We start from the raw sequence: 18,288 nt of genomic DNA on the forward strand, positions 1-18,288 counted from the left end.
CACACACACACACACACACACACACACACACACACACACACACACAGTCACACTCACACTCACACTGTCTCTCACACACAAACACACACACACACACACACACACACACACACACACACACACACACACACACACACACACACACACACACACACACACACCACACACACACACACACACACACACACACACACACACACACACACACACACACACACACACACACACACACAAACACACACACACACACACACACACAAACACACACACACACACACACACACACACACACACACACACACACACACACACACACACACACACACACACAAGACTGAGATAAAGCTGTCTGTTGGGTTCGCTGCCACAGTGTGTCCATCCATTGGAGGGAGAGAATGAAAAAAACACCTTCAAGCACACACACACACACACACACACACACACACACACACACACACACACACACACACACACACACACACACACACACAATCACATATAAACATATGTATGCGCACACACACACACACACACACACACACACACACACACACACACACACACACACACACACACAAAAGCAATTTCCATGGAGAATGGACAACTGAGAGAAAGTCAATTTCTGCTGATGCGTAGAGAGCCCACATCATATCATCCTTCTGTGAAAAAGAATGCCAGTAGACAGTGTGCTAGCCCCCCCCCCCATTAACTAGCAGGCAGTATTACGCCTGATGGTGAACAGCCTGCTGAAATTGAGAAGAGCTCTCTCTTATTTTAAAAATGAATAATATTTTTAGATGAAGCTTATTTATTGTAATTATTCAAAATGTTTTTTTTTTTCAAAAAAATATTATTCAGATATTCAGATAGTCAGATATTTAAATGTGATTAAAATGCGCTTCATTGGATTAATTAATCCCAAAGCCTATAGATTAATTTGATTAAAAATTTTTCATCGAGTCCCAGCACTAGATATTTGTATTGCTCTCAGCCTGACTAAGCAACGCTGAATGTGTTGCATTACTAGGAGGACAATGCCTGGCTAGGCTTATGGTACATCGGCCCTGCCATGGCCCAAGTGGTAGGGCACTGTACTGCTAACATCTGCAACCCAGATTCGATTTTGCCTTTGCTGACCCTTCCCCATCCTTCTAAAGATTTTTTTTTTGCTCTTTTCAGACTTTATTATGGACAGGACAGTGTGAGAGGTGGACAGGAAGTGAATGGGGAGAAACGGGGAGGGGTCGGCAATCGAACACGGGTCAGCCGCATGGCAGGTGAGTGCCCTACCGGTTGGCCACGGCAGGGCCCCAGACTGGCTTGCGGTCAGCTCTATGTTCTCACAGCCCATTGGTCCTCCGTATCTGGCCTGGGGCCAGATACGGCCTTTGGACAGCAAGGTCCTGGCCCCCCACAAGCCCCTTGAAATACAGAAATGTTTTTTCGGAATTTAGATATAAAAGTATGTGTTCCTCAATCGTGCTGAAACGGGACATGGGACATTAAAATTCAGGAAATTACATCTAAGAAATGCAAAACTTTCTGGGGGAGGACCCCCAGATCCTCCACTTCAATCAAGTGTCCCATATTTTTTTATTGACAGTCGGCATTTATAATACATACGTATAGTTTGGCCCCTTTACTGGGAGAAATTTGAAAAACTGGCCCTCATTGACATTTAATTGAATAGCCCTGCCCTATGCGCTACAACTCAATGTTCCCACATTTCCAAGTAAACTAAGAGAACTAATAGGCCTACAAATAATGTTGAAAATCTTAGTGATGTGGGACCAATGGGCTGTGGGACCAATGGGCTGTGGGAACATATACACGCTCAAAAGAAAGTGAATAAAGAAGCACTCATCAGATTTCTTTTTTCATTTTTAATCGCCTCACATCACAGACGTTTCGGGCTTACACCCTTCTTCAGTGTGAAATGGCGATTTCGCCTTTGACCCCGGTAGGTGTGACTTACATCAACTTAGCTACCCAAAATGCCACCGCAGGTGTCTCCAAAAATGCCCAGTGCAGGTACCCAAAGCGCACCACTAGAGGGAGACGCAATGGATACCCATCATTCTAAGTTTACAACAATTACACACGTTCCAGCAATCAAAACAAAACAAAAATAAAAATAGAAAATTCTTTCAATGTCCATGTCTTAGTGTCTCAGTCTTCAATAGACAACCCAAAAGAGGGTTTCAAACCCCAACAAAAAAGTATTTACAAGTTGGAACATCACTTTAAGAAAAAAGAGCTAAGAGAGAGACAGAACCATGTAGCCCACATCACAGAAATATGTTACAAAAAACAAGACAGTATAATTTCTTCATTCATCCCTGTTGGGATGAGTGTATCCAGAGTGTGTATCCAGTAAGCCTCCCTACTACTAGAGAGGTGTTCCTAATGAAGTGGCCGGTGAGTGTACATTTAGTTTTTCAGCAATGAGGCTCAGGGTCGTAACCAGACATTTTCAAAGACCGAGGTCAAATACTGTGTGCTGTACTGTATACTATACATTTAGAATATTTCAAACACTTAAGTCAAACTCTTCAAGATTTGTTTGCATTAATCACTGCCTTGAGGATAAATGGGGGTAGCGTATGCAGACTGAATTTATCATTGTTGGTCATATATAATACAGAGGACATGACTTCTGTGTCCTCAACTGTAAAAAAAATCCAGCTGCCTCTAAGTTAAGTTAATTTAAATCCTTATTGTAAGTTGTGTGAAGCTTTGCATTGCAATTGAACTTACAATAAAGATTTAAATTAACTTGGAATTCTGAGGCAGCTGGTAAACTTAACATTTTAAATTAAACCAAGTTGTTTCCATTGCAGTGTATAGGAGAACAACTTTATTATACAAGTTATCATGACTTATCACTGATATAATTTTTTACAGTGTAGTCGCGGCCATGACGCTATGTCAGATAAGTTCTAACATATTTCTCTTGGGACAGTATAACTCTAGACTGGAGTTTCATTCTTATAGTCTTACATTTCGCACCCATCACCCCACCATTACTTAATCCACCTCAATGGAGCGTCTGAATTCCAGGCCATGGCCATTCCCATGGACAGTGCAAACTGCTCGGTCATTCAGATGGAATTCCAATGCAAATAAGCCCATTCTTATGGCCCGCCTACAGCTGCAGCTCATTGGTCAGTTTGGACACAGCTGCATCTCATTGGTCAGAAGTAGTTACAGAAGCCCTGAAGGAGGGCCTCATCATATATCTCAAAGATAAATAAATTGTGTGAAGAGATGTTCACAAATGAGACAGTGAGTGAAGGTGGTCTGTAGACATTTTCAAAAAGAGATTTGAAGTTTTACTTCTATCTCAATCAGTCATGACCATGAAGGAGATTAAAGAAGAAGACTTTGATTATTTTCTCCAAGAGTTTTCAAGGCGACCTCGAGAGGATGATTCAACCAGCAAAGAAGAAATGAGTCCTGCAATAAAAATGGAAGAGGAGTCCAATGTTACAGGAAACAGTCATGATGGTATGACATCTATCAGGAAGGTGTCAGAATCATACAAGCTTGTTACAATAAAGAAGGAAATCAAAGAAGAAGACGTTGATGATTTTCTCCAAGAATATTTGTGGCAACCAGGGCAGGATGATTCAACCAGCAGAACAACCTGTGAAGAAGAAATCAGCCCTGCAATGGATATTAAAGAGGAAGAGGAGTTCAATTTTACAGGAAACAGTCATGATGGTATGACGTGTATCAGCAAGGAGTCAGAATCATCCCAACTGGTCACATACAAGAAGGAAATCAAAAGAGAGGACTTTGAAGACTCATCGCAGAGAGCACAAGAGAATGATGAAACAAAACCGTCTTTCTATGAGGAAGAAAATTGTTTATCCGTGGATATTGAAGAGGAACTTGACCCTAACCTAATCAACAATGGCAACAATGGCATGTCTCCTACAAGTAAGTATTATATCAGAAAATGGTAGAGGTGGTTGAGTATTCTATATCAAATTTAACCCTTGTACAATGTCCTTGTTTTTGTTACATAGAAGGTGTTCAGGTCTTTTTGACTAGAACAGATAGAAATATTTTGTTTTTTAAACATTGTAGCTCACATTCAACCTTATTAATCATCATCATGCTTGTGAATTCCTGTGTGTGTATGTCTTCGAGGGTGAGAGGTACAGTTAGAGAAAGGCAAGGAGACAGTGAAGTGACTAATCTCAATCTAATCTCTTCGATTCAGCCACAATTGTGCTTCTCATGCGATGTGATCCACATAATTCACCCTATGTCTTGTCCACTTAATATCCGAACAGGATTGCATCAAAGAGTTTCGGAAATATTCATACAGTCAATCCGGAAAGTATTCACAGCGCTTCACTTTTTCACATTTTATTATCTTACAGCCTTATTCCAAATTTCCTTTCTTATTCCTTATTCCAAGTTGTCTTGACAGTTTTGAAAATCTATAAAAAAAATAAAAAACAAAGAAATCATATTTACAAAAGTATTCACAGCCTTTGCTTAATACTTTGTAGAACTACCTTTGGCAGCAACTAAATTAATTTTTTCATTTCGAAATGAAAAGGGATTAAAAGGGAGGTCATCGGTGTGTATTTCAACCTTTCAGTACATTGAAATTGTACATTTTGAGTCTGCACCTGGCTAAAATAGATGGGTGTGAGTTTTGAATGAAATCATGTGGAGAGTATCTTGATTTGCTTCTGTAGTCAAAGTGCATGTTGACATGCATGCTTCTTTAGGTGTAATTCAGATTTCCAATGTTGACGGCATTCATACATCCCCAAACAATGTCAGCCCCACTACCATGCTTGACTAGCCAGATGATGCACTTTTTTGGTAAAATTCACTTGTTTTCCACCACACATGTTTAACACAATCTAAAGCAAATTTGTTTATCTTGGTCTCATCAGACCACACTACATGGTTCCAGTGATCCATATCCTTGGTCTGTTCATCTCTCTAGAGAATGAGAGCAAGGCAGGCATATCACCCCACACTGCTCCAGCAAAATGTAGGCCCTGTATGAGAGAAATATTCTCCCCTCCTGTCACTGGAAACTAAATATCTGCTGTGTGTGTGTGCGTGTTTTGTGCATACAAAAGCCTTATGAGGGTTGGCCCCTTTATTGGTAGGAATTCCTGTCTTTCTGTCACAGAATGACAAACACATATATACTGTATATTATGAGGTGAGAATAATTCAAGCCTAATGTGTTTTGTTCTGTAACATTCATTCGACCTGCTTAGATATTGTTTGTTTTTTGTTTTTTTTTTCAATCAGGTTCCCCTGCGGTCAACATGCGTGCTGGGACGACACTTCAGTGCACCACATGTGGAAAGGTGTTTACACATGCAAGATTTCTAAGGAGACACCAGAGGCTTCATACTGGTGACAAGACTTGCGAAACATGTGGAAAATATTTTGCAAAGAAAGAAAATCTTAAAGTACATCTGAAAATTCATACTGGAGAAAAGCCTTTCCCATGTACAGCATGTGGAAAGACTTTTATACAAAAAGGTCATCTTCAGAAACACCTTGTGATTCATACTGGAGAAAAGCCTTTTCTTTGTACAACATGTGGAACATCTTGTGCAACAAAAGATATTCTTCAGGTACACCTGAAGATTCATACCGGTGAAAAGCCTTTCCCATGTACAACATGTGGAAAGACTTTTCTACGAAAAGGTGATCTTAATAAACACCTGGTGATTCATACTGGAGAAAAGCCTTTTCCTTGTACAACATGTGGAAAGTCCTTCAGAGAAGGAGGCACTTTAAGGAGACATCAGATGATTCACACTGATGAAAAGCCTTACCTATGTACCACATGTGGGAAAGCTTTTAGAGTGGCAGGTGATTTAAGGAGACACGAGAGGACACACACTGGTGAAAAGCCTTACCAATGTACAACATGTGGAAAAGCCTTTACACAGGCAAGTTCTTTAAGGACTCACCAGAGGAGCCACACTGGAGAAAAGTCAATGTATCACTGACTAGATTGGCCTATGTGTAAAGAATAAAATCAGTTATTTTTAAAAATGGATTATGTATCCCTGTGTGCTCTGACAAGACAATAGTCCTGAATACTTTATTATCTCATTACCTTTAAGACATGATTTCCATAAACAACTAAATAAATGAACTGATATCAATTGAAAATAACATATAGAAATTCGGACCACCACTTAGAAACAGTGTTTTAGACATCCTCCCATGAATTTAAGGATATATGTTAAGAGAAGAAACATGTCGTATGTGACTGCATGTAAAATATGAATGTATTGCATTCTGTAAATGTTTACTGCTATGGACTATATGTAAATGATTACTGAATATGACGAAGTGACTGAGACAACAAGTGGCTATAGTAAAATTATATTTATTATTATATTTCCTTTTGTTGTGTTGGCTCATGAAACATGTTAGCAGTAGATGATTATTGTGCATATGCATATTTATTTATCTCTGACTGAGCAAATGTAACACTATGCTGAGAGGAGATTATTGATTGTAAGGTGCTTCTCTTGCTGTGACGATTAAAGAATAATGGCTGAAATTGTGTTTGTCTTATTTGTAATTGTCACGAATAATTCAGCTCAAAACACGTTGCTGAGATAGCAGAGGTCACTTACATTTACCTTAAATCTGTGATTAAATACAATTTTTTAATGGTAATGCAAAAGAAAGGTCAGACTTGTGATAAAAAATATCAAAATCAGGTAGCAAAGGTTTTTGTAACTTTACTAGAAGGCCAAACATACTGCAACTCAAGTAATTTCACCACAATAACCCGACAAATTGCAATTTCTTGAAAGATTATTCCATTACTTTTAAGACATGAAATAATAATTCAACTGATCTCAATTTGGAAAAAAATGAAAAATTCGGATAATCACTTATATACAGTGTTTAGGCATCTTCCCATTCATTTAATCCATTGTGTCCTGGAAATACATATACGCTGCATATAGGCTCTTGTGATTTGATGGTTTGTGTTAAAGATGTGGGTATGTTAGAGCTGAATGTGGAACACATTCCAATGCAAAACGAGGGTCCTAGCTTTTAAATGTGTCTTATTTCATGTTTGTATGTGGTTCAGAGGCTGATATACTTCAAATTTAATAGGCAGAGGGATCCCTTTCCCAAAAAGGGCTTAGAACAAAATAGGTTAAGGATACATGTTAATTTTCTTGAGAAGAAACGTGCTGTATATGACTCCATATTATATCCATAAAATATACTCCATAAAATATTTATGTTTTGCCCATCCCAAATTCAACCGCCAGCACACTCGCTCAGACACTATTCCAGTTATGTTGCATAGCAGCAAAGTCCATAGCACAAGAATTTCGCAACAACCAAACTGTGTTACCTCAAACAAAACACTCTTGCGTAGGCTAATAGCCTATAGCCTAGTGTTACAAAATAGCGTAATATGCAACTGAGACACTAACACATGCGCAACAGCTTTACTTTAAATGTACCTCGGTAAGACAGACAACCTCAGTCTTATCATATTCACCAGACGTTTACATGTGCTCAAAACTGCCTCTTGAGTGATGTTGGAAAGTGAGGTCAGGCTTCTAGCAATCGTCACACAGTGAACCTAGATGAATGGAATGCTTGTAGAAAGTCATAATATATGGTTAACTTTGACATGACATCAGACGCAATCCAAATGATTTTGCTTCTTGCGGTGGGCATAATGAGGGGAACAGGTCCTACCCAGTGGGCAAGTTGTAAAATCAAACCAGGGGGGGGTGGTCCGAGATGGATTGTGATGATTTGGGGTTTGGGGGTTTCTCCCCCGAGAAAATGTTGAAAATGTAGTTGTTAAAGATGCAATTTTAACACATTATATGAAGAAGGGGTGCCTGTTTTAAAGGGGAATGATTTTAGACCATTTTCATTGTAGGAGGGATGGCATCCCCACTCATCCTACTACAACTCAAGCCCTGTTCCTACCTGAGTTCAGCTAGCTTCTGTCCATGCTTTGTCTGCTGACATCTCACTCTGTGAAATTAAGGCCCGACCGATACATAGGCCCCACCGTTATATCACGGCGATATTTAGGATTTTTGGGATATCGGTATCGACCATACTTTCATTAAATTTCCACCGATAAGTTTGTATAGCTTTCACAACCAATTTTGCAGCCGTTTCGTTCAGAATGAATCTTCTATTCTGCTCTCCCCACTTTGAGTCCATAAGATTTCATTATTATAACTAAATATTTGTATATAAAAAAATTATTTATATTTCATAAAATTTTGTTATAAACAATATTTATATGTATCGGTTGCCCATATCGGTTATCGGCCTCCCATTTCCATAAATATCTGTATCGATATCGGCCCTGAAAAAAAAACTTTATCGGCCGGGCCCTATGTGAAATTATACAATTTCAATTAAGACATTAAATTAAAGTTAGGCTTTTTTCTGCCATCACCCATGTCAGAACTATCTAACAAACCCCTCAATCCCCCTTCGCTACGGGCCTGGTATAGTATGCTTAATGTTACAGGGGTATAGTGTAACTAAAGGATAAGCAGTGATGGTACAAGAAGGAGATACCCTGAACTCCGCCCACACAATGTAAATGGATGTGCTCAAGTTTGGGTCTCCTAAGGGGGCGTTGTCCCCCCTTCTTCTTCTCTTACTGTTGCGTTTGGTGGCAGCTGACAAGGGTTGCGTATTACCGCCATCCAAAGGGCTGAGGTGGGATTCGTAGTCTGTGAAGAGGCGTGGCGGAGACGGATGGGATGGGACGCGTCGCTCATGGTAACTGTCTGCCCTATAGAAATCCCAGTTGACATTCACGTTGTTTTCATTGTACATTGATTATAATATCCTGTCATATATATATAGGCCTAGTATTTATTTATTTGTGCATGGAAGTCCTTGTATTGTGCACAACCCTTCCAGGTGCAAGGCAGAAAAACTTGATCAATACGAAAAGTTCATTAAACATCGCACACTTGATGCTTCTTTTGTATTTTTTCCCCTGAGCGAGCAACGCGTTTCGCACAGTGCATCTTCAGATTAGCTCTTATCCCAGTGCGTCTTCGGGAACCTGAAGACGCACCGGGCGAAACGCGTGCTTTGAAGAGGGGGGGGGAGAACAGTAGGGCCTAGGCCTACACAGTGTGCGGTGTTTAATGCACTTTTCGTATTTTGGTTTATGCAACTCCAGGTAGATATCAGTTGCTTGGAGTAACTGTTGCAGTTGTCAGTGAAGCCACATTATTTGTCCCCTTTTTTGGCTAGGCAGTGAGGAAATAGGCCTATTCGCGATAAGTCTGTAACACTTTACATGGGACACCATATGTGTATTAAATAGCCTACTAAAGAGATGTCAAGGCTAGGCCTATAACCTAGGCCTACAATTTGAAACGGTAATGACATTTAAAACCGAGTCAAACGGCCATAGACAGCATTGTAATGAAGGGTGTCGTAACGGCAGCTGGAAAGAGATGGAACTTTAATTTCACGACAACATTCTGGCTTCAAACTCGCCCTGGCCGCTTGCCTATTTAACTGTAGGACTAAAATTATTCAACCGTTTCCACAGCAACGACCAAACTAATCACAGTTCCTGCAGCAGTAAAGCCAGGACTGCAAGTGTGGGCGAAATCAGCACAACAGTAGGCCTATAAAGGAATAATAAACAGTAACGGAAATACCGTGACCTGAAAAGTGCGCGGAATTGGGAGCCTTTTGTCGGTGAATTGCGCTGAAGCTAGCCTACATTGTGAACATGCTGGACGTTATCGCCAAATTACGATAGAAAGAGCAACCAATGTTATGTAATATTGCTAATTGTAATTACCTCATCTACACAGTTGCTGCTACCCAAAAATATACGATGGCATAATTAAATAGTATGTGAAACACACCTGTGTTCCGTCTTTGGATGATGTGCAATGAATAAGACACACAACACAAACCTATTTCACCCCTTTGTTTTATTTCAAGGTGGAAGTGTCGAGGAGGACACACGTCAATTTGCATTTTGACATCCGAAATCTGAACTGTCATCCAAGGATTCAATCCCACAAATGCACTCTAGAGGCGTAATTCACTCTCAAACTCGGATGGTCTCCTAAAGGGGCGTTCACCTGACGTCAACGGGATACCGGAAAACAACGAGCCTGACTTATCTCCTTCTTGTACCATCACTGGGATAAGTTCAGCCAATTTCAACATGCAGTTGTAAAGGTAACACTACCCTGGACTTGTCAGTACCTCAGATTTTTTTCAACCTTTTTCTCTGGTCATTTTAATGGGGGCAAGTGTTTGTTTACATTAAAAAAACATCTTTATTTATTCCCAAAAAACACACAAAAGGTTATGCAGCATCAGAAGAGAACTAGCTAACGTTGATACCTTTTTGGGAAAATATTTGGAGTAGGCCTATGTTAAGAAAGTCTTTAATGTAAACAAAATCTGCCCCATTAGAATAGCTCAGATCTCGGAAAGGGCTGAGACAAAAAATGCAGCATCACCAGTTACTGACACGTCCAAGGTAGCGTGAGCAATACAACAGCATATTGAAATTGGCAGAACTGCTCCTTTAATGACATGAGTTTCACACCTAGAGTTTTGTATCCCACACCCCCTCCACCTAATCCCCCTCTATGCAGCTGCAAAATGGACCATGGCCACTTTCACTCTGAGGACAGTGAGAAAAATTCTGTCATTCAAATTGAGTATCTTCTCATCACCACATGTATGGTGCATTTCACACCTACACCCCATCCCCACTTAATCCACCACTATTAAGATTCTGTGTGCCACACCATGGCCATCAAAATGGTGGACACTGCAAACAGTGCTCCCATTCAACTGAACGTTTTCCCCATCACCTTTAATTTTCCTCAGTAGTTTTTTATGTTCCACATGTATCAATGTTAGTGCACACGTTTGGGATGGTGCATGTATGTTCAATCTGAGTCTTGATCATGTATGCAAAATGGGTTTCAGTGTAAAGTTACAATAAAGCAGGTACCATAGTTAATAGAATTAGATGATATTTCACTAAAATAAGCATTTTAGTCATGTCCCCTAGTTTTCACTGATTCATGTTACTGTAACACATCGACACTCTGGATTTACGGGATTTACCCCAGTCATAAGCAAAGGTATGTTCACTAATGATCTGGTCAATATATTATTTGTATATTTCATTTTTCAGTAATGACGCTCAGGGCCGTAATCAGACATTTTCAAAGACTGAGGTCAAATACTGTGTGCTGTACTGCATACTATACATTTAGAATGCTTCAAACAATTCAAAGTCAAACTTTTCTAGATTTGTTTGCATTAATCACTGCCTTGAGGATAAATAGGGGTGGCGTATGCAGACTGGATTTGTCATTGTTTGTCATACAAAATACAGAGGACATGACCTCTGTGTCCTCAATGGTAGTTACGGCCATGATGACGCTATGCCAGATAAGTTAACATATTTCTCTTGGGACAGTATAACCAAAAAAAGTGGATGTAACAAGAAGCGTCATTTTGTTTCTTTTCCGGTATCCACTTTATGTTGGGTGAACGCCCCTTTAGGAGACCTTCGGCTAGGAGACCTTCGGAGTCCTGAGGTTGAGAATAAATGAAGTCCCCTTAGTGCTGTAGATGGCGGTAGCGCACGTCTTGTGCAAACACCTCAAAAAGAGAAGAAGAAGGAGGGGACAACGCCCCCTTAGGAGACCCAACTTGAGCGCACGCTTTTGCATTGAGTGGGCGTGTTTTGCGCTATCTTTCTCTTATCCAGTATTTTTGGTATAACTCTTGACTGGAGTTTCATTCTTAGAGTCTTACATGTCTCACACATCACCCCACCATCACTTAATCCACCTCTATGGAGTGTCTGAATGCCAGGCCATGGCCATTCCCATGGATAGTACAAACTGCTCTGCCATTCAGATGGAATTCCAATGTAAATAAGCCCATTCTTATACAGCTGCAGCTCATTGGTCAAGTTGGACACAGCTACATCTCATTGGTCAGAACTGGTTCCAGAAGCCCTGAGGGAGGGCCTCATCATATCACAAAGATACATAAATTGAGTGAAGAGATGTTCACAAATGAGACAGTGAGTGAAGGTGGTTTGTAGTCATCTTGAAGAAGAGATTTGAGGTTTTACTTCTATCTCAAGCAGTCATGACCATGAAGGAAATTAAAGAGGAAGACTTTGATGATTTTCTCCAAGAGTATTCAAGGCAAACCCAAGAGGATGATTCAACCAGCAAAGAAGAGGTGAATCCTGCAATAAAAATGGAAGAGAAGTCCAATGTTACAGGAATCAGTCATGATGGTATGAAGTTTACCAGCAAGGTGTCAGAATCATCCCAACTGGTTACAATAAAGAAGGAGATCAAAGAAGAAGACGTTGATTTTCTTCAAGAGTATTTATGGCAACCACGACAGGATGATTCAACAAGCACAACAACCTGCAAAGAAGAAATCATCCCTGCAATGGACATTAAAGAGGAAGAGGAATCCAATGTTACAGGAAACAGTCATGATGGAATGAATTTTACCAGCAAGGAGTCAGAATCATCCCAACTGGTCACATACAAGAAGGAGATCAAAAGAGAGGACTTTGAAGACTCCTCGCAGAGAACGCAAGAGAATGATGAAACAAAGTCATCTTTCTTTATGGAAGAAAATTCTTCATCCATGGATATTCGAGAGGAAATTCACCATAATCTGATCGATAATGGCAACAATGGCATGTCCCCAACAAGTAAGTCAGTTTTGTATCAGAAAATGGTAGAAGTGGTTGAGGATTCTCAGTCCCCTTTAACCCTTGTACAATGCCCGTGTTTTTGTTAGATAGGTGTCTTTTTGATTGGTCATCAAAATGTATTTTTGATCGGGCATATAGACAAATAATAATACAAAAAATCATAGCTCATATTCACCCTCGTTAATCATCATCATGCTTCTGAATTTCTGTGTATATATGTCTTTGAGGGTGAGCGGTACAGTGAGAGAAAGACAAGGAGACAGCGAAGTGACTAATCTCAATCCACTCTCTTGGATTCAGCATCTATTGGGCTTCTCATGCAAGGTTGCAACACTAAGCCACATAATTCACCCTCGTTCTTGTCTTCTCAACATGTGAACAGGATTGTATCAAAGAGTTTCGGAAATATTAGAAGAGCCCCCAAAAAGGACATGGGTCAAAACAGACAGACCTGAACACTAACCTAGTAAACTAGCCCCATCATCCAGCGGGATGAGAGTGGATCTAGCGTCAGACAGTGCTTCATGCCCTGAAACTGGCAGACCGATCAATCACAATGCCGGAGATTTGTCTAGATTCCTTTTCAATGTATAGCGGACAGGTTTTTGAGGGAGTGAGGACGTGTTGGTCAATAGGCACAGAACCGTTTGAAAAACAACAGGTAGTTCCCATCAACAATCTTTCAATGTCTCATAGATTGGGGCCAGACTTAATATTCACATTTAATCTCACATTTAGTCTGGCTTGCCAGGCTACCTGAATACCTTACACGGGTCAATGTAGGCCTAGTCCTTAAACTTCCCTGATGCCCACACATTGACATTTTAAGGTGAAATATTTTATATTTCCTAATCACAATTGTGACCATTGGGATAAACGATTGCCATTTCTTAGGTATTGATTGACTAATTCGGTTGTATATACACATTTAGATAAGTACATTGTAAAAGAAGATAAATGTGAACTGCTCATCAAACATAAATACACTTATGAGGTGAGAATATATGTATTCATTCAACCTGCTTTATTGTTTATTGTTCAACCTGCTGTATTGTTTTCTTTTTTAACCAGGTGCCCCTGCGGTCAACATGCATACTGGGAGGACACTTTTGTGCACCACATGTGGAAAGATGTTTAGTTATGCAGGACATTTAAGGAGACACCAGAGGCTTCATACTCATACTGGTGAAAAGAGTTACCCTTGTAAAACATGTGGGAAAGGTTTTACAACAAAAGATACTCTTCAGGCACACCTGAGGATTCATACTGGAGAAAAGTCTTTCCCATGTACAACATGTGGAAAGGCTTTCGTACAAAAAAGTTATCTCCAAAACCACCTGATGATTCACACTGGTGAAAAGCCTTTCCAATGTATAACATGTGGAAAATCCTTCAGAGAAGGAAGCACTTTAAGGAGACACCAGATGATTCATACAGGTCAAAAGCCATTTCCATGTATCACATGTGGAAAAGCTTTTAGAGACACAAGTAATTTAATAACACATCAGAGGACTCACACTGGTGAAAAGCCTTACGTATGTGCCACATGTGGAAAGGCCTTTACACAGGCAAGTCATTTAAAGATTCACCAGAGTACCCACACTGGTGAAAGATCAATGTGCCACTGAGTAGATTGGGCAGATATGTGTAAAGAAAAAAAAGATTTTTTTTGGTAACATTATTAGAATGCTTAACATACTGTATGTACATGATTGCACTGCTATAATATGCAATATTCCCCGTCGATCACACATACAGTATACTGTGCCTCAGAATTAATAACAACCAATTGTGTGCTTGTTGACTTCACTTTGAGTTGTGTGCGTGCAAAAATACGTAATTATTTGAACTACACAACAGACGTTGCATGTCCGACGTGCAGCCACTTAAGGTGCTGCGGTACGGTTGGCTGTGCCTCGGTTCAAGTGAAATATGCGAGGCGCATGTGTAGTCTCTAACACAGTTTTGCACAAAAGCTAAAATAATGTTTCTTGTGTGTCGAAAATGACTGATCTTACGACGCAAATCCAAACCTTTCAAATTCACTGTCATCATATGTGAAATCCGGAGCACATGCCAAACGGGATGAAGATTTAGCCTGACTTGCTCCATTAACTCTCATTCAAAATTTTGAGAGCTCCGGCCCCACGGATCAGAAATAGATGGGCGTGACTTAAGTGCCCCATGCCCTGAAACTGGCAGACCAATCACTACACAGGAGATTTGTTATGATTGGTTTTGAATCTTAAGATGCAACGTGACTGTTTGACACCGTTTGAGAAACATCAAGTTATTCCCATCAACAATCTTCTCAATGATCGTGACCATTGGGATAAAAAATCCATTCCCTAGGTATTAATTGACTAATATGATTGTAAAAGAAGATAAATGAATGCAAAATGTTTTGAACAGCTTATCGAACATCAATACAGTTATTTTCTATTGTCTTCCCATCTTCCTATCACAGGAAGATGAACACATATACCTTATATACCATATACCACATATACCTTATATACCATATACCACATATTATGAGGTGAGAATATTTCAAGCATGATGTTTTCTTCTGTAACTGTAGTCATTCAACCTTCTTAGATGTTGTTGTTGTTTTTTTAACCAGGTGCCCCTGCGGTCAACACGCATGCTGGGAGGACACTTCAGTGCACCACGTGTGGAAAGGTGTTTAAGCAAGCAGGATATCTAAGGAGACACCAGAGGGTTCATACTGGTCAAAAGACTTACCCTTGTGAAACATGTGGAAAATCTTTCAAAAAAAAAGAAAATCTTAAAGTACATCTGAAGATTCATACTGGAGAAAAGCCTTTCCCATGTACAACATGTGGAAAGACTTTTCTACGAAAAGGTGAACTTCAGAATCACCTGATGATTCATACTGGAGAAAAGCCTTTTCCTTGTACAACATGTGGAAAATCTTGTGCAACAAAATATATTCTTCAGGTACACCTAAAGATTCATACCGGAGAAAAGCCTTTCCCATGTACAACATGTGGAAAGACTTTTCTACGAAAAGGTGATCTTCAGAAACACCTGGTGATTCATACTGCAGAAATTGTAGAAAAGCCTTTCCAATGTACAACATGTGGAAAGACTTTTCTACGAAAAGGTGATCTTCATAAACACCTGTTGATTCATACTGCAGAAAAGCCTTTTCCTTGTACAACATGTGGAAAGTCCTTCAGAGAAGGAGGCAATTTAAGGAAACATCAGATGATTCACACTGATGAAAAGCCGTACCTATGTACCACATGTGGAAAAGCTTTTAGAGAGGCAGGTGATTTAAGGAGACACGAGAGGACTCACACTGGTGAAAAGCCTTACCAATGTACAACATGTGGAAAAGCCTTTATACAGGAAAGTTCTTTAAGGACTCACCAGAGGAGCCACACTGTAGAAAAGTCAATGTACCACTGACTAGACCATATATGTGTAAAGAATAAAATCAGTTCTTTTAAAAAATGAATTATGTATCCCTGTGTGCTCTGACAAGACAATAGACCTGAATACTTTATTATCTCATTGCCTTTAAGACATGATTTCCAAAAACAACTAAATAAATGAACTGATCTCAATTGAAAATAACATATAGAAATTCGGACCACCACTTAGAAACAGTGTTTTAGACATCCTCCCATGAGTTTAAGGATATATGTTAAGAGAAGAAACATGTTGTATGTGACTGCATGTAAAATATGAATGTATTGCATTCTGTAAATGTTTACTGCTATGGACTATTTGTAAATGATTACTGAATATGACGAAGTGACTGAGACAACAAGTGGATATAGTAAAATCATATTTATTATTATATTTCCTTTTGTTGTGTTGGCTCATGACACATGTTAGCAGTAGATGATTATTGTGCATATGCATATTTATTTATCTCTGACTGAGCAAATGTAACACTATGCTGAGAGGAGATTATTGATTGTAAGGTGCTTCTCTTGCTGTGATGATTAAAGAATAATGGCTGAAATTGTGTTTGTCTTATTTGTAATTGTCACTAAGACTAATTCAGCTCAAAACACGTTGCTGAGATAGCAGAGGTCACTTACATTTTCCTTTGCAAATCTACAGGCAACATCTGTGATTAAATACAAATGTTTAATGGTAATGCAAAAGAAAGGTCAGACTTGTGATAAAATTATCAAAATCAGGTAGCAAAGGATTTGTAACTTTACTAGAAGGCGAAACATACTGCAACTCAAGTAATTTCACCGCAATAACGAGAAAAATTGCAATTTCTTGAAAGATTATTCCATTACTTTTAAAACATAAAATAATAATTCAACTGATCTCAATTTGAAAAAAAAGAGAAAAATTTGGATAATGACTTGTGCCCATTGTGTCCATTGTGTCCTGGAAATACATATACGCTGCCTATAGGCTCTTGAGATTTGAGGGTTTGTATTAAAATGTGTATGTTAGAGCTGAATGAACGCATTCCAATGCAAAACGAGGGTCCTAGCTTTTAAATGCGTCTTATTTCATGTTTGTATGTGGTTCAGAGGTTGAGATACTTCAGATTTAATAGGCAGAGGGATCCCTTTCCCAAAAAGGGCTTAGAACAAACTAGGTTAAGGATACATGTTAATTTTCTTGAGAAAAAACATGCTGTATATGACTCCATGTAAAATATTTATGTTTTGCCAATCCCAAATTCAACCGCTAGCACACTCGCTCAGACACTATTATTAGTTATGTTGCATAGCAGCAAAGTCCATAGCACAAAACTTTCGCAACAACCAAACTGTGTTACCTCAAACAAAACACTCTTGCGTAGCACTGATTCTTGAGAAAGCGGCTAAAACATGTCTCTGCAATAAACTGCCAATTCTGTTGAAAATAAACTACATTTTCATGAACAAAATGAATCCAGGTAAAGACACAGGGGTCTGTTACATAAATGTACAGTCGTTTGAAATATTTAAGTGTAATTTTATTACTTTTCATGGCTATAAACCTGCCCACACCCTGTAGAAACAGCTGTCCCAAGGACAGACATCATCATTTCAATTGACCTAAAATGTAAAAATCACTGATATTATTGAATAATATTACCATGATGTGAAAGTCCATATTGAAGTGGTTCTGCAGATATGCACATAGTGCGTGTAAAGCAATATTTACTACTATTTTCTGATTGCTCAAAGTGTGTCCAGCATATTAGTCACCACCGTCAGATTTTTTTAAAAAGACAATAAAATCAGGTATGCGCAAGGTCATTGTCATTACTTAGGACCCCTTTTCAAACCTTTAGATCTACTGAGTACTTCACCATCACTGAAGCTCCTGTAAGTTTACTAATTTCTCCTCAATTTGATCATTTGTTTGGACACTGGTACTGTCCCAACCATAAACTGTCAACACCGTCGGGGGTTTTAATAGTATTATTGTTACATTAATGTTAATTATATATACTTTTTCAGAAGCGTCATGAAGCCCCCACGAAACAGAGCGAAAACGAAGTGGCTAATGTGAGCAAAAAAATGCACAATATGTAA

General features: G+C 39.3%; 3 protein-coding genes across 3 annotated transcripts; all 3 read left to right on the forward strand.

Moving 5' to 3' along the window:
• The first annotated feature begins 3,305 nt into the window (after positions 1–3,305).
• On the forward strand, positions 3,306–6,531 carry LOC134437213 (zinc finger protein OZF-like). The gene is made up of 2 exons (XM_063186711.1): positions 3,306–3,942; positions 5,290–6,531. Exons 1-2 carry the CDS (start codon positions 3,354–3,356, stop codon positions 6,000–6,002), a joined length of 1,302 nt encoding a protein of 433 aa, XP_063042781.1. The 5' UTR covers positions 3,306–3,353; the 3' UTR covers positions 6,003–6,531.
• Positions 6,532–12,125: 5,594 nt separating this feature from the next.
• On the forward strand, positions 12,126–14,487 carry LOC134437216 (zinc finger protein 184-like). The gene is made up of 2 exons (XM_063186715.1): positions 12,126–12,760; positions 13,835–14,487. Exons 1-2 carry the CDS (start codon positions 12,175–12,177, stop codon positions 14,389–14,391), a joined length of 1,143 nt encoding a protein of 380 aa, XP_063042785.1. The 5' UTR covers positions 12,126–12,174; the 3' UTR covers positions 14,392–14,487.
• Positions 14,488–14,630: 143 nt separating this feature from the next.
• LOC134437432 (gastrula zinc finger protein XlCGF7.1-like) lies at positions 14,631–16,546 on the forward strand. The gene is made up of 2 exons (XM_063186921.1): positions 14,631–14,667; positions 15,387–16,546. Exons 1-2 carry the CDS (start codon positions 14,631–14,633, stop codon positions 16,196–16,198), a joined length of 849 nt encoding a protein of 282 aa, XP_063042991.1. The 3' UTR covers positions 16,199–16,546.
• The last annotated feature ends 1,742 nt before the right edge of the window (positions 16,547–18,288 follow it).

This window comes from Engraulis encrasicolus, chromosome 21, assembly GCF_034702125.1.
Source record: "Engraulis encrasicolus isolate BLACKSEA-1 chromosome 21, IST_EnEncr_1.0, whole genome shotgun sequence".
NCBI classification, from domain to species: Eukaryota; Metazoa; Chordata; class Actinopteri; order Clupeiformes; family Engraulidae; genus Engraulis; species Engraulis encrasicolus.

Bases quoted from the DNA above. Each gene is read 5' to 3' on its own strand.
- LOC134437213 (XM_063186711.1), top strand. From the start codon at position 3,354: ATGACCATGAAGGAGATTAAAGAAGAAGACTTTGATTATTTTCTCCAA. The intron at 3,943-5,289 runs GTAAGTATTATA...TTTTTCAATCAG, and splicing joins CAATGGCATGTCTCCTACAA to GTTCCCCTGCGGTCAACATG.
- LOC134437216 (XM_063186715.1), top strand. From the start codon at position 12,175: ATGACCATGAAGGAAATTAAAGAGGAAGACTTTGATGATTTTCTCCAA. The intron at 12,761-13,834 runs GTAAGTCAGTTT...TTTTTTAACCAG, and splicing joins CAATGGCATGTCCCCAACAA to GTGCCCCTGCGGTCAACATG.
- LOC134437432 (XM_063186921.1), top strand. From the start codon at position 14,631: ATGTCCGACGTGCAGCCACTTAAGGTGCTGCGGTACG. The intron at 14,668-15,386 runs GTTGGCTGTGCC...TTTTTTAACCAG, and splicing joins ACTTAAGGTGCTGCGGTACG to GTGCCCCTGCGGTCAACACG.